This window comes from Crocuta crocuta, unplaced genomic scaffold (genome assembly GCF_008692635.1).
Source record: "Crocuta crocuta isolate KB4526 unplaced genomic scaffold, BGI_CrCroc_1.0 scaffold271, whole genome shotgun sequence".
NCBI lineage: Eukaryota > Metazoa > Chordata > Mammalia > Carnivora > Hyaenidae > Crocuta > Crocuta crocuta.
Genome location: NW_027527824.1, coordinates 5,592,276 through 5,605,427, shown reverse-complemented (window position 1 = coordinate 5,605,427; position 13,152 = coordinate 5,592,276). Strand labels below are relative to the sequence as shown.

The 13,152-nt window shown below is 51.3% G+C and overlaps 1 protein-coding gene across 1 annotated transcript in view; it reads right to left on the bottom strand.

The window, feature by feature from the left end:
• SCN2B (sodium voltage-gated channel beta subunit 2) overlaps nt 1-6,114 on the bottom strand; it is an 8,976-nt gene extending 2,862 nt beyond the window's left edge. Inside the window, exons 1-2 of the mRNA XM_077778168.1 lie at nt 6,008-6,114; nt 4,763-4,769 (exon numbers count right to left, since the gene is read on the bottom strand). Of these exons, the coding sequence (XP_077634294.1) occupies nt 4,763-4,769; nt 6,008-6,077 (77 nt within the window). The 5' untranslated portion in view covers nt 6,078-6,114. The remainder of the gene's footprint in view (nt 1-4,762; nt 4,770-6,007) is intronic.
• Between the last annotated feature and the right edge of the window lie 7,038 nt (nt 6,115-13,152).

The following is a 13,152-nucleotide window of genomic DNA, read 5'->3' as shown; positions in this document are numbered from 1 at the left end:
GGGAGGTAAGGGAGACATTAACAAGGAAAAAAATAATCATGTAACTTTAAGTAGTGCCACACCCAAAGGATTGTGAGAACCAAAGCAAACTGAAGGGGTGTTGTTTAATAAGGGTGGTCCCAGGAAAGTGAGGGAGTGAGCCATCTGAATTTCTGAAGGAATCAAGTTCCAAGCTGCAGCAGAACATCAAGAGCAAATTCCTGGTGGCTGGAATGAGCTTCCTGTGTCTGAATCACAAAAAGCAGTGATCAAGGGGCCAATGGCCAGGGCTAGGCAGGGGTGAGGTCCCAGGGGCCTTGGGGCCAGAACTCAGAGTTAGGATTTTCTTTTGAGTGAGATAGAAANACCAGGGGCCTGGGGGCCGGGGGCGGTGGGCAGAGGGGTGGCTAGGGGGCTGCTGACACAGGAGTAGCATAGGCCAGGACACCCCTTGAGACACGTGTCCCTTTGCTACCTGCAATCAGCTTGCAGAATGTGGACAAGTTCCTTCACCTTCCAAGCCTTGGTGTCCGGCTCTTAAAACTCGCTGCCGACACCCACCTCCTGGGGTGGCCATGATCATTTAAAAACAATAACAGTGCGCAGTCTGGCAGCTCCTGTCATCCATTCTCCTCAAGTCCTGCCCCCTAAGCAGGAAGGCCTTTGGGCGGGGTCTGCCCGCAGAGGGCACCCCCCTGGAGGTCCCCCAGGCCTGGCACACACCCAGCCCCAGCAGTGGCCGGCCCTGCGGGGCTCTTGTTTTTCAGACCGCTGAGTAGCACAGAGCTGCGGCCCGCCCCAGAAGCAGCCGCAGCAGCGCAGCCTGGAAGCTGGGAGGTCAATGTCAGCTCCTCCCAGCGCGCTCACTCTCCTGCCCAGCCCATCCTTTAGGGCGCCGTGGCCAGGGCTAGTGGGCGGGGCTGAAGAACGGGAGATGCAATAAAATGCTGGCTGTAGAGGTCACGACCGACCGAGCCTTTGGCAGAGGGAGGGATCTCCCATGCGGACCCCCCTGTGAGGCCAAGGCTTCTGGGTGGGGGCTGAATACTCATTCGGGGAACAGCGCTGGGGATGCTGAGTGGGCCGGCTGAGAAGAACAAAGCCCAGTTCCCAGATCCCCACTTTCATCACCATTATGAAAGCACCTCGCGCGACGCCAGGCAAGGAGGAGGGGTGCAGAAAATGCCTCTGCCGCCCCCGCCTGCAGAGGCAGAGAGATCCGCAGGGAAGCAACCTGGCAGCGCCTTGTCCTGAGCTAACCTCTTAACCGGAGGACGGTCCTGCTTCTCTAGGCCCTTCCAAGTTCTGCCGCCTTCCCACGGCCCCTACGCAAAAGAGCCTCCAAGCGACCTCAGAAAGCAGGTGCTGTGGAAGCGGCTCACCTCTCCCGGGCCTCCTTCCCACCCCAGCCAGCATCACTCCGATTAAAACTTGAACCCCACAGGGCAGCCCCCTCTCTGGTGAAGGAGCCAACACCCTGCCAGGTGGATGGGCAGGGCTGTGGGGAGGCCTTTTCTGGCTGGCAGGTGGGGAGCAGAGGTGCAATGCAGGGTCTCTTTCCCGCACCCCTGCAGCAGACACCGGGAGGAACGCGTGCGCCCTCTAGTGGTCAGAGAAATCCAGCAAGTCCCATCCGCAGATAGAGGGATGGGACCTCCAAATCAGTGTCAGCCAGGGACCAGCTGGGGCCAGACGGTGGTTCCTGACTCCAAGGCGCCCAGCTCAGCCTGAGTCCCCACCGGGGCTTTAGGCCTTTTACGGATCCAGGCCTCCATTAAAGACAGGGAACCATCACGCAGCAAGGTCAGAGCTGTGAGCAAAATCCTGATAAACTCTGCTGCTTCCGGAAAGTAGCCCAGGCCACAGCTAGTGCCGCAGAAAGGATTTCACAAAAACAAAGTGCTTATTTACTGTAGGCCAGATGATTGTTTACGCATTCCACAAATATGATCTCATTAGATACGTACAATCACCCTATTACCACCCCACTTTCCAGAATATGCAATTGAGCAGAGAGAAGCTACATGCATAGCCCAAGTTCACAGCTAAGTAAGTGGCAAAGCTCAGTTTGAACCCAGGCTGCCAAGGCTCCAGACAGGGGTGAGGGGTTGCAGCTGGGTGAGGGTGTGACTGTCATTCCAAAGCACGCTAGGGACCAGCTTGTCTCCAAGGCAGATCCAATCCCAAACTACCAGCCCCCAGCTCGGGCCAGGCTGGCTGGAAGGGAACGGTCCTATTTTTTTTTTTTAATGTTTTTTATTTATTTCTGAGAGAGAGACAGCATAAACAGGGGAGGGTCAGAGACAGAGGGAGACACAGAATCCGAAACAGCCTCCAGGCTCTGAGCTAGCTGTCAGCACAGAGCCCGATGTGGGGTTCAAACCCACAAATCGCGAGATCATGACCTGAACAGAAGTCAGATGCTTAACTGACTGAGCCACCCAGGCCCCCCGGGAATGGTCCTATTTAAAGAAACCTCCATACAAGGAAGTGCAGGCTTCCAAGTTGCTTCACTTGGGACTGGGTCTGGGGCTCCTGATTCCCAACTCCAGAAAGGAAATGGGGATCAACAGTCAGGATGTGGCTTCTGGCCTTAGTTCCAAAATATCACAGCGCCCAGGCCTCCCCGTTTTCTCTTGGGCACCTCTGGGCACCCCAAGCCCCATGTTATCCACTGTTCTAACGGACCCATCTTTCAGAGATCACAAAAATGTGCTCACCTCCGGCTGAGCTCTATCTCTTGCAAAGACAGAAGTGAATTCTCTCCACTCCTCTTCCCAACCCTACAGCAACCTATGAGGTAGGTTTATTTTCTTCTTGTTTAAAAGAGAAAGAATGCATCCAAGTAGAGAAATTGTCCCCCCACCTTCTGAGCACACTGTCCCCTGGGGCAGCCCCTACATCCCAGGGGAGTGTGACACCCAGATCCTGCCTCCTGCATTCAGACCCTCCCCCACGCCAGGTTCTCCCCCTCCAAGCCCAGTCTTCCCCAGCGCAGCATGAAAGCAAGCTGTCCTCACCACCCCTCCACTGGCTCCCTGTTGTTTTCAGGATCAAGTGCAGGCTCCTGGGCTCAGCTTCCGAGCCCTTTGCCATCTGGGGCCAACCCAGGCCTGGCCGCCTCTCCGGCCAGCTCCCAAGTCCATGCTTCCTCCACTCCAGTAATCCCTGATTTGTACTTTTCCCAAAGACTCTACCTTCTTTCACCCCTCCATGCCTCCTGCACACATTTTTAATTCCGTCTGGGAAGCTCGCTCACCCTTCTAAACCTGGGGCTCTCTTACATATCCTACACTTCCCCGCTTATAAGGCATACCTCAGTGACAGCAGCCTCAGCGCCTGGGCCCTCTCCCCAGCCTCGTTCCTGCCCCTTCTCCTGCTACATGACGGGGAGGCAGAACGGCATAGTGGCCAAGTGGTCTGATCTTAGGCGAGGTAGTTAACCTTCCAGACCTCAGTTTTCTCATCTGTAAGATGGGGGGGGGGGGCAATAATAGAGCCCACTCCTAGGGCTGCTCTGAGGAGTAAATGGCTTGCTAACACGAAAAGCTTGCAGCTGCCTGGGACATAGCTCTTAACAAAGTTTAGCAGCTGTTATCATTATCATCGTTATGACTGTCATTATTATGACAGCTCCTATGATGTTGCATTGTTGTTATTTGTTTACGTGCCCGTGTCCCTCAGGAGGCGCCGGGGCTGATTTTTAGTCATCTCGGTATCCCCAGACCCAGAACGGGTATGTGACACACAGATGGGCACTCCATAAAAGGCTTCTCCCCTCTGTGTCTGGAACCCTGCCCCCAGCAGCAGACATGGGCAGTGGGCGTGAGTGAGGGCCAGACTCCACTTTCCAGGCCTCACCTAGCATAACCCAGACTTTGGTAACTAGGCTGGTAACTGCAGTCGTTAAGAAAAACTCTGGGAAGTCTGGTCATTTGGATTGTTTCTAGCTAAAAACTAGTCCCACCTGCAACATTGTGTGTACAGCAGGTTGCCCGGCCGGTCCCCTTCCCCGTGACCAGCTGTGTGTAGTCATTCTCACAAACGCTGCCCCTGATGCAGCCCCTCCCTTGTCATCTGTTACTCCATCTTGGAGACCGACGCCATTACAACTGCCATAATTCCATCTTCCGGCTGAGCCCCTTAACCTTGGAATACCAGAGCATGCCCCATCTTAGCATCAGTCAAGTTCAAGTTCAAGATCCCCATTTCTGCATCCTCTACCACGCAGGTCTGCCGAGGCTCTGGCTTCCTCCCACTACCACCTCACAACCCCCACTCTCTGACTTCTTCACTCCAGGCCCCATCTTCCCCTAAGACACACCCTGATTCTGGTTACGGAGCCCCCTTCCTTTCTTCACTTAGATCAGACTCTCACAAGACTGTCCCCCTCCTGCAGGAAGCTCTCCTGACCTCCCAAAGGAGTCACCTGTCCTCCATCCCTGGCTCTTTGTACACAGGCCATCCACCCAACTCCCCATCTTTTTGCCTGCGCTGGAGTTTCTTTGACCAACTACTGTTAATATAGCAGTACCGTTTCTCGAACATTGGGGGCAGTAGGTCTCAGCTCACCTTATACTAGTTGTGTGACTTCAAGTTACTTAATTTCAGTAACTTAGTTAATTTCTGTGCCTGTTCCTCGTCTGTAACAGGAGGATCAGAACAGTGTCTACCTCATATGATTACTGGTTATCACAAGGGCTAAACAAGATATACAGCGCGCGGGCGCGTGAAAAGTGTTCACAGAGTTCAGCTATTATTGAGTACCAGACCCACAAAACACCCAGGCACTCTCCAGTTTACCCATGAAAGAACCGAAGCTCAGGAGGGTCAAGTAACTTGCCTATAGTCATGAAGTAAATGACAGATTTTTAAACCCAGATCTGATTCCACGCTCACCCTCTTTGTACAGCCTGAGCTTCCATAACATTCCTGCTCTGTTGTTAAAATGTCCAGTAACTCAGCAAAGCTAATGGGCCTTATCATACAAGCTGCCACGGGCTCTATGTCATCTCTGTGTAGCACTCCTGCCCAGTATCCAACACAACCAACCAGAAAAAGAGAGAAAGAAAGAGAGAGGAAGGGAGGGAGGAAAGGTAGGAGGCAGAGAGAGAAGAAGAGGGATTTTGTGATCGGGAATATCCGCACTGACAATCCTTGGACTTGACCAACTGCTATACCAGCAATGAGTAAGTTTAGGAGAAAGAATGAAACTACCTGTAAAGCAGGCTTGCAAATAACTTTCTAGCCCCCTCCTCACCAGGAAGTCTTGAGTGGTCAAATATGAAATTAACGTTTGGGTCACTTGACATGGCAGTCTCCGATGCTGGGCTGGTCTTAAAGGGCTACCGCCACACTGGGCCCATGAGTTCCTTTTTTTTTTTTTCCCTGATTCCTTCACCTGACCCCTCCTCCGCTCCATCTGGCCCAAGCCAGAGGCTTCCATCAGCTTCAGCAGGTGTCTACCCCAAACCTACTTCCCACCTGCTCCCCCAACACATTTCAACAAATCAGTGGTACGGATTTCCAGGAAACAAGACCCAGACTCAACTTTCTACCCCCGGCTCCCCCAAACATTCTTTCCTAATATCCTAAATCCACCAGCTTCCAAAGATTGAGGTCCGCAGAAGCAGCCCCTGTAGGGAGCATTAAGACCCAGGACCCCATATTTGCAGCAGCTGAAAAAAATCCATGAGGAGCCTTGGCAGATCAACCCATCGCCTGCCCCCACCACCACATAAGTCCGTTTTAGGGAAACCCACCGAAAAACCACCTCCTATGATAACTGTCACCCCCGAGGGGCATTCAGATCCCCTGACCCAACATTACTGTGGCCAAGCAGTCCCAGCGTTATGCAGTGTTCAGCAATGTCTTCCCCGGTCCCCTGGTCCTCCGGTCCCTCCCTTCCCAAGGACAAGGAGGGAGGCTCAAGCAATGTCTTCTTTCCTGTCCCCAGCCCCCACCCGCTTCCAAGCTGCGGCTACACTTCTGGACCCTCAGGAGCATGCAGATGTACCGTCTAACTTACCCAAAGAGAAAAAGAGACTGAGCCCCGTGAGACTGAAGGCAGGGCGAGGTAGCCAGGCATCTCTGTGCATTTTCAGAGACTGAGATGTTAGTCGGGTGGGGATATGGGAGAGGGTGATTTGAGGGGCCGAGGGCTATAAGGAAGGAATGGTTAGATGCTAAAAAAAAAAAAAAAAAATGCACAGATGTACTTCAGAGACACATACAACATTAAGGAAGCTTTATTTCCATCTCTCTAATATGGCCGGCTTATATGTTGCTGCTAAAAAGAGAGAGGGAGTGTGTAAGGGAGAGAGAAAAAGGGGGATGGAGTAAATTTTGTGGTTGGTGGATTTTGAAAAGCAGGTGGGAGGGCATAAAAAAAAGTCTTGCTGAAAGGAACAAAGTTCTCGGGAATTTTCCCCCTCAACAAGAACTAAGGCGAATCCTGCGTTTCTTCCTCTTCTTCTCCTCCTGGATGATTGTTGGGTTTTGGAAAGTGTGAGAGGAGCCCATTCATCTCAAAACTGTCAGAAAGGGGGGGAACTGTTTTTGTCATGTAAAGACACCCGTAAAAGGCGATGCTTGTTTTGTGTTATTTGGAAAGGACTCAGGGAAGTGAGATGGGGAGACTTTCAGGAAGTAAGGACTTCCTCGTTTTTGCTGCCATCTCCACTGAAAACAGAACATGTCAGAGCAGGCTGGTACAAAACCACCTGAGACTTTACAATCCAATGTAATAGGAGCCTTTGGGGAATCCTGATACCCAATCAAATCAACAGTGAAAAAACGGTTTTTGAGACATTTGGGGAAAAATAAACATGGACTGGGTATTAAGTTATATTAATAATAATTCTTAATTCTGTTGAGTGTGGTAACAATATTGTGGTTTGGTTCTCTCTGACATCTTTATCTATTATACACACTGGAGTGTTCATAGGTGACATGACATGGTGACTGGAATTTGCTTTAAAACACTCCAGGAAAAAAAAGAAAAGAATGGGAGAAGTGACACAAGACAGGACGTCGCTGTTGATCATTGAAACTGGTGACCGACGCAAAAGGCTCATTGTACACATGTCTCCTCTGTTGTGTATGTTTGAAAACTTTTGGAAAAGGAAGGCAAGAATCGGCTACTGTCACAAGGAGGAGAACTGTGGGGTGAAGTCTCAAGGTGGTCCTGAGCCCAGAAGGCGGCCCCAGCTCTTTGGGGGAGATTTTTTTTTTAATGTTTATTTCTAGGAAAGAGAGAGAGAGACAGCGTGAGCAGGGGAGGGTCAGAGAGAGAGGGAGTCACAGACTGAAACAGGCTCCAGGCTCTGAGCTGGCAGTCAGCACAGAGCCCGACACGGGGCTCGAACCCACGAACCGCGAGATCATGACCTAAGCGAAAGTCGGACGCTCAACCGACTAAGCCACCCAGGCACCCCTGGGGGAGATATTTAAGCAGAACACAGGTTCCTGCATGGCAGTCCCTCGCACTTGTGATGGGCCATTGATGCACCAAAGAGGGGCGCCATTAAAATTCTTATGCAACAATTCTGTGCCGGGAACTTTACATGTGACATCTTAGCTGCACTTAACTCTGGAATAGGTGATTTCTTCTTCTCTTTTTTAAATTGTAAGTGAGAAAACTGATGATGTGGAAAACAAAGGCAGAAGGAAATGGCAGATAAAATGAAATTTCCTTGGAGTGCCTGGGTGGCTCAGTCAGTTGAGCATCCACTCTTGATTTTGGCTCAGGTCATGATCTTACGGTCCATGGGGTCCAGCCCCAGTGTAGGGCTGTGCGCAGCATGGAGCTTGCTTCGGAGTCTCTCTCTGCCCCTTCCCTGCTAGCACTGTCTTCAAAATAAATAAACTTTAAAAAAAGTTAAATTCCCTTATGATCTGCAGCCCATTGGCAAATACTGGAGGCAGGCAGAGTAGAACATTCCTCCAGGAACCCCCTTCCGTCTTAAGGTTAATGCTTTGCTAGAGGGAAACACAACCTTAGCTTGACAGTAGCCAGACCTCCAGTATCCTGTGAGTTATATCTTCTTTAGTAAATACAAATCCCTTTGGAAACTTCCCCNGGGGTTGCAGCTCTTTCTGCCCAGTGTCCTGGCCTGGTGCTTTAATGAAATCACCTTTTTTTGCACCGAAGACATCTCAAGAATTCTTTCTTGGCCCTCGGCTCTGGACGCTCACCACTCCAAAACCCCATCACTGCGGCTGACAGAACTGACCCCAGCTAGGTCCACATAGGGTAGTCAGGGGCAGAGTCAGGGGCAGGGTGCAAGCTGAGGCCTGTGTGAAACACTGGGTTCTCCCAGAATTCCATGCGGCCTACCACCCAGATGCAAGTCCTCCTCTGAGGTTGTTCAGAGATGCGGGGAAGAGACCGAAGACCAGAACAGAGGTAGCAAGGGACCTCTGCACAGGATATAAAAGGAAGGGTCCTAACGCGCAGGGTGCGGAGGAACAGAACGGGAGCCCAGAGCAGCGCTTGGCTCAGAGCAGGCATCCCATGCACAGGAGCACCCCTGGATGAAAGAACGACTGAATGAATGAAGGAAGGGACGAACGAATCAGTGAATGGATTTGAAGAGGAAATAGGGGAAAGCAGACAGCATGGCGAAAGCAGTAAAATCTAGCCGCTGAAGCTGTGCCAGCCGGAGAGAGGCGAAGTGGGCCAGGGCTTGGTGGCAGTTGCTGAAGGCAGAGGGGTAAGGAGGTGCCTGTCCATTCGCCCGGACCCTCCCACCCTCTGGGACTTCACTACAGTCTGGCTGTGCTTCCCCCACCCAGGGCACAGCGCGGAGGAAGGAAGATCGGAAAGGAGAGGAGGCGCAGCCTAGGGAAAACTGTCCTCAGGTGGCAGGCATCCTAATTGCCGGCAGCCAGCGGCCAGGCCCCCAAGTGTGCCTGGAGGGAGACCCCGCACCAGCCCTGGCTTCAGCGTGCAGGTTCCCGGTCTGCTGAAAAGCCACCCAGCCACCCGTGCTGCCGCAGGCACATGTCAGCCAGAGAGTTTTGGTTTGACGTAGCCGGCCTCCTCCTTTTCCTTAATGCAGCTGAGGGAGCCCAGTGAGGCTCCGGGAAGCTGCTTACTGGGCTCATCGGGTCTCACACAGGATCCAGAAACTTCTATTTGGGGGGGGACATCTGAGATAAGAAATGTCTCTCTGCTTCTATCCAAAGTGTGGCTAAGAGAAACCAGGGCCATGATTTATAACAGAGTAGCCTTCGTGCAACTCAGTCCTCAGGGAGTAAGGGTCAAAAGATCAGAGGGGAGGTGGCCTGGCAGCGGGGAGGCAGTGGGGAGAGATCTCTAAGAACCTCCCATGGCTCCCTTGGGCCTCCAAATGCCCATGTGCTGCAAAAGAGTAAATCTTCCCCAGGAGCCAGGAAAAGCCTGGGAAGCTGAAACTCAAAGAGGTGTTTTGCAGAATACACATGCCAATATCAAAGATGGGCTATTTAGGGGAGCGAAGCCCTTTTTTTGGCATTTCTACCCGGTGCCATTTACCCCTGAATTTTTTATTAGACAACACTCAATCACCTACCCTGCTGGGAGAGGCAGGGGTATAAATAATCCAAAGGAAGGTGGTTTCTTTTTGCAATTGGAACGCCTCGCTGAGGCCCCAGAGAGCCTCCCGAGGTAGTCTGCCTTAAAGCCTCACTTCTTAAAGTGNGGGGCATAGAAATGCAGATTCACAGGGCCCACCTCGTGCCCAAGAAACCACAATCGGCATTTGCAGTAAGATCTCCGGGTGATTCTTGAGCACATTCAAGTGTTGACTTCAACTCATATGAAAAGGTTTGCATCCCGTGGGCAGGGGGCAAGGAGAAGCCAGGTTCAGGGGCTGGGGAGAAGGGATTGGTGAGCAGGCACAAGCTTAGGACGAAAGGCTGGTGGCGCGATCTGCGGAGCACCCAGCTGCCTGGTGAGGAATAACCAAGGGAGGGACCCATTTTTACTCTCCTCTCTTCTCCGCCCCATGCCCTCCTCTGGCCATGGTGCACCGGGCAGTTTCTCTTACCCAGGGCGGCACAGGTTGCTGTCCTTGCCTTTGCTGGCTCCTCTTCCTGGAATGCCCTTCCTCTCGTCTGTCCAGCAACCTCCCAGTCCTTCTTCAAAAAGCTGCTACAAACTCGCCCACTCCTGGTCCTGTACGGACCTCTTCTCTCTGTGTGCCTGTGACACGGGGTACATTCACTCTGTTTATCAACTCTCTCATTCAACAAACTCAAATATCTACGTAATGTCCCACATGTGCCACAGACTCGAGGCTAGAAGCTAGCGACTCAGACATGAATGAGATACAGCTTCTACGTAGGGAGACAAAGGTATAAACTCCCCTCTGCAGGGGGCACAGGAACAAAGGCACACCTGGTATTGCTTGGGTGTCAGAAAGTATTGTCACCATTTGTTTACACATCTTACCTCCCCAATGAAACTACAGCTCTTTAAGGACAGGGACTGGGTCTTATTCAGAGTTTGAGCCAAGCCTTTACTTGTCCCTGAGCACATGAGAATAAATGTCGACATCTGGGGAAAGGGCAGAAACTCCATCAGCCAGAACTTACGCAGCCCAGTAGCTGTTCCACACCTTTTCCAGGAATCCTATTTAACAAAGGAAAGAAGGGAAAGGGAATTCCAGGCAGGAAAACACCAAGAGCAGAGGCTGAGAAGCAGGAAAGACAAAGGTATATGGGGCAGAGGGTTCCCTCATGAAAAGAAAACGAGAGGTATGGATGGGTAGACAAGATGGTACTCAAACTCAGAAGGCCACCAGCACATGATCTGAAAGTCCTGGGAGAGGCAAATCACTGTTGTTCTCACCATCTATAAAATAGAAAAGACCTTCACTTTCCGAAAAGACTCTGAGTTCCCTTATTTTTTGATAAAGAAGGTATGTTTGGAGAGCGGAGTTTTACAGAAGTGGTAACGGATCGCCTGGTCTCCCTTGAGGAAGACAGAGCACATTTGCAAACCAGCTGGCTGGGACAGAGGTCAGTAGTGCTTAGAAACTGTGTTTATTCTTAATAAGAGGATACCTGGTCTGTGTGGGGATAAAACCCGCAGCCCAAGGTTCTTTGGCTCCGAGAAACTGAGCTAAGTCAGCAAGATCCCTTCCAAACGTGAGCACGCACACACACACACACACACACATACCCCTAGTGTTTTATAAAAAAAAAACTGCCAATGTAGACATGGAAACATACTGACTGGCCAAAAGTAGAAAAAGTGGGGTGGCCATGAAGAACAAAGACAAAAGGACTAGCCAAAGTCCAGCCCTTTCCGGGGGGCACATCTCCAGGTCCCCAATGAACAGGCTCAAGTGTTTCCAGTTCTGGTGCCCAAGCGCTGAGGCTGCTAGCTCCTACATTACTCATGGGCGGCCCCACCCCCTCCACCCTTTCCAGACCAATTTCTGTTGGCAATAGCCTGCGTACTTCTGGAAGCCTTTGAACATGGGAGCATCTGGTGTTCTAAGAACTTAAAATAGTACAAATTCAAGTAAGAGAACTGCTTGCTAAAAGGTCTACTACAAGGAGCTCCATCTTGCATGTCTCTGGCAGCTCTTCTGCTGTCTGAACAGGCTCCCCTTGGAGCTGTGCAAAACCCTTCCCTCAGCTCAGCTTCAGAGCTCTCTCTTCCTTTGGATGGGATAGAGGGGTTTGGATGTGTTGGGTTCAAGGGCTTCCTCCCCACAGAAATAAAAGTTAATGAGCGATGGGGGCCAAATCACTAGAAGACAATCCAACTGGGGAAGAACACGTTGGAAGGGGATGGAGGGCCCACGCTAGGCCCTAGCATCTAAACCACCTCATGTAGTCATCACAAAAAACTCTGTGAGTCTCCATTTTACATATAGGGAAACGGCCTCAAAATCCTGAAGTCAACTGTTGCTATATTGAAGAAAGAGCAAAAGGCAGAGCCAGGCTTGTTTGAGCTTGAAGTCCATTCCCTCGGCCATATGCCTTCATGCTTCTGGATTTAATGGACAACTGCCCCCAGGAGAATAGCATGAGGGAGTCAGCAGATCTTCCTGTGGTCCCCACGGGGCTGTTTTAGTTTTAGGCAAAATTAGCGTTCGACAGCTGTGGATTTCCACTCTCAACCTTGACTTGAATCCTGGATATAAATGAGAAGTTTGTGGGGAGGTCGGGTTGGGAGAGAGAAGAAGGCTTCCTCTTCCTCCCCCTCAATTACAGCTGCTCCACCCGGAAAAGAAACCCAACTTTGAATGAATCAAATGCCAGTTCGGGCACGCGGACCTCTGTAGAGGGGGGTGCCCCTGCTTCCCCGACTCCAGTGCCCTCCGCAGAAGCACATGGATAACTGCACAGCCCACCCTCCAGCTCTTACTCAAATTTATTCTCTTTGACCCAGAACACCAGGTGTTAAAATCACTATCCATCCACCTACCTCTGGTTCCCAAAGGCCCCGTCCACTGCAGATAATATTTGAGGAAGTAGAAAAGGACCCCTTAGCCCAGGAGAACATGTTACTTAATACCCAGAAACGAAATCACTTCCTCTCCGTGAATCCTTCGGATATGAAAGAGTCCTTCTCCTCGTTCTACTCATCATGGCAACATGTGTCACTTCTCTGGTATGTCTTGGACAGGATGCATGTATCACAAACTATTGACATCCTCCTTACTGAGAGCTAACAGGGGAGAAGGAAACATTTAATGACTCTTAGCCACAGCTGCATGAGAAAAGAGGCTATAGGCCTCCAAGTAGACATCCAAGAACAGTTGGTAAAAGAGGCAATCACGGATGTGTTATGAGAGGGTCCTGATGTATGAAGAGTTAGAGGAATCCTTCAAAACTGTAGCTCCACTTGAGATTGGACCAGAAATCCATGCCCTGAAGGGCTCCGTGGGAAGGATGGGGTACAGGGAATGAGGAAGGGCCTCGGCAGTCGAGGAAAGCAGGCCTGAGCAGAGCCCAGGCTAAAAATGGGAGCCCAGAACCAAAGGATCTTGAAAACGAACCTCATTAAATCTTACCATGGCACCAAATGTATAGGAACCTCACCTTTCAGACCAAGAGTTAACTCAGTGGCCATCTACTTTGGGCAACCTCACGAGCTCCACTTTTGAAAACAACAGATGCCCAAACTCCATGAAGCAGGCCTCTGGTGAGGCCCAGGAGAGAGCCGCCAGCCAT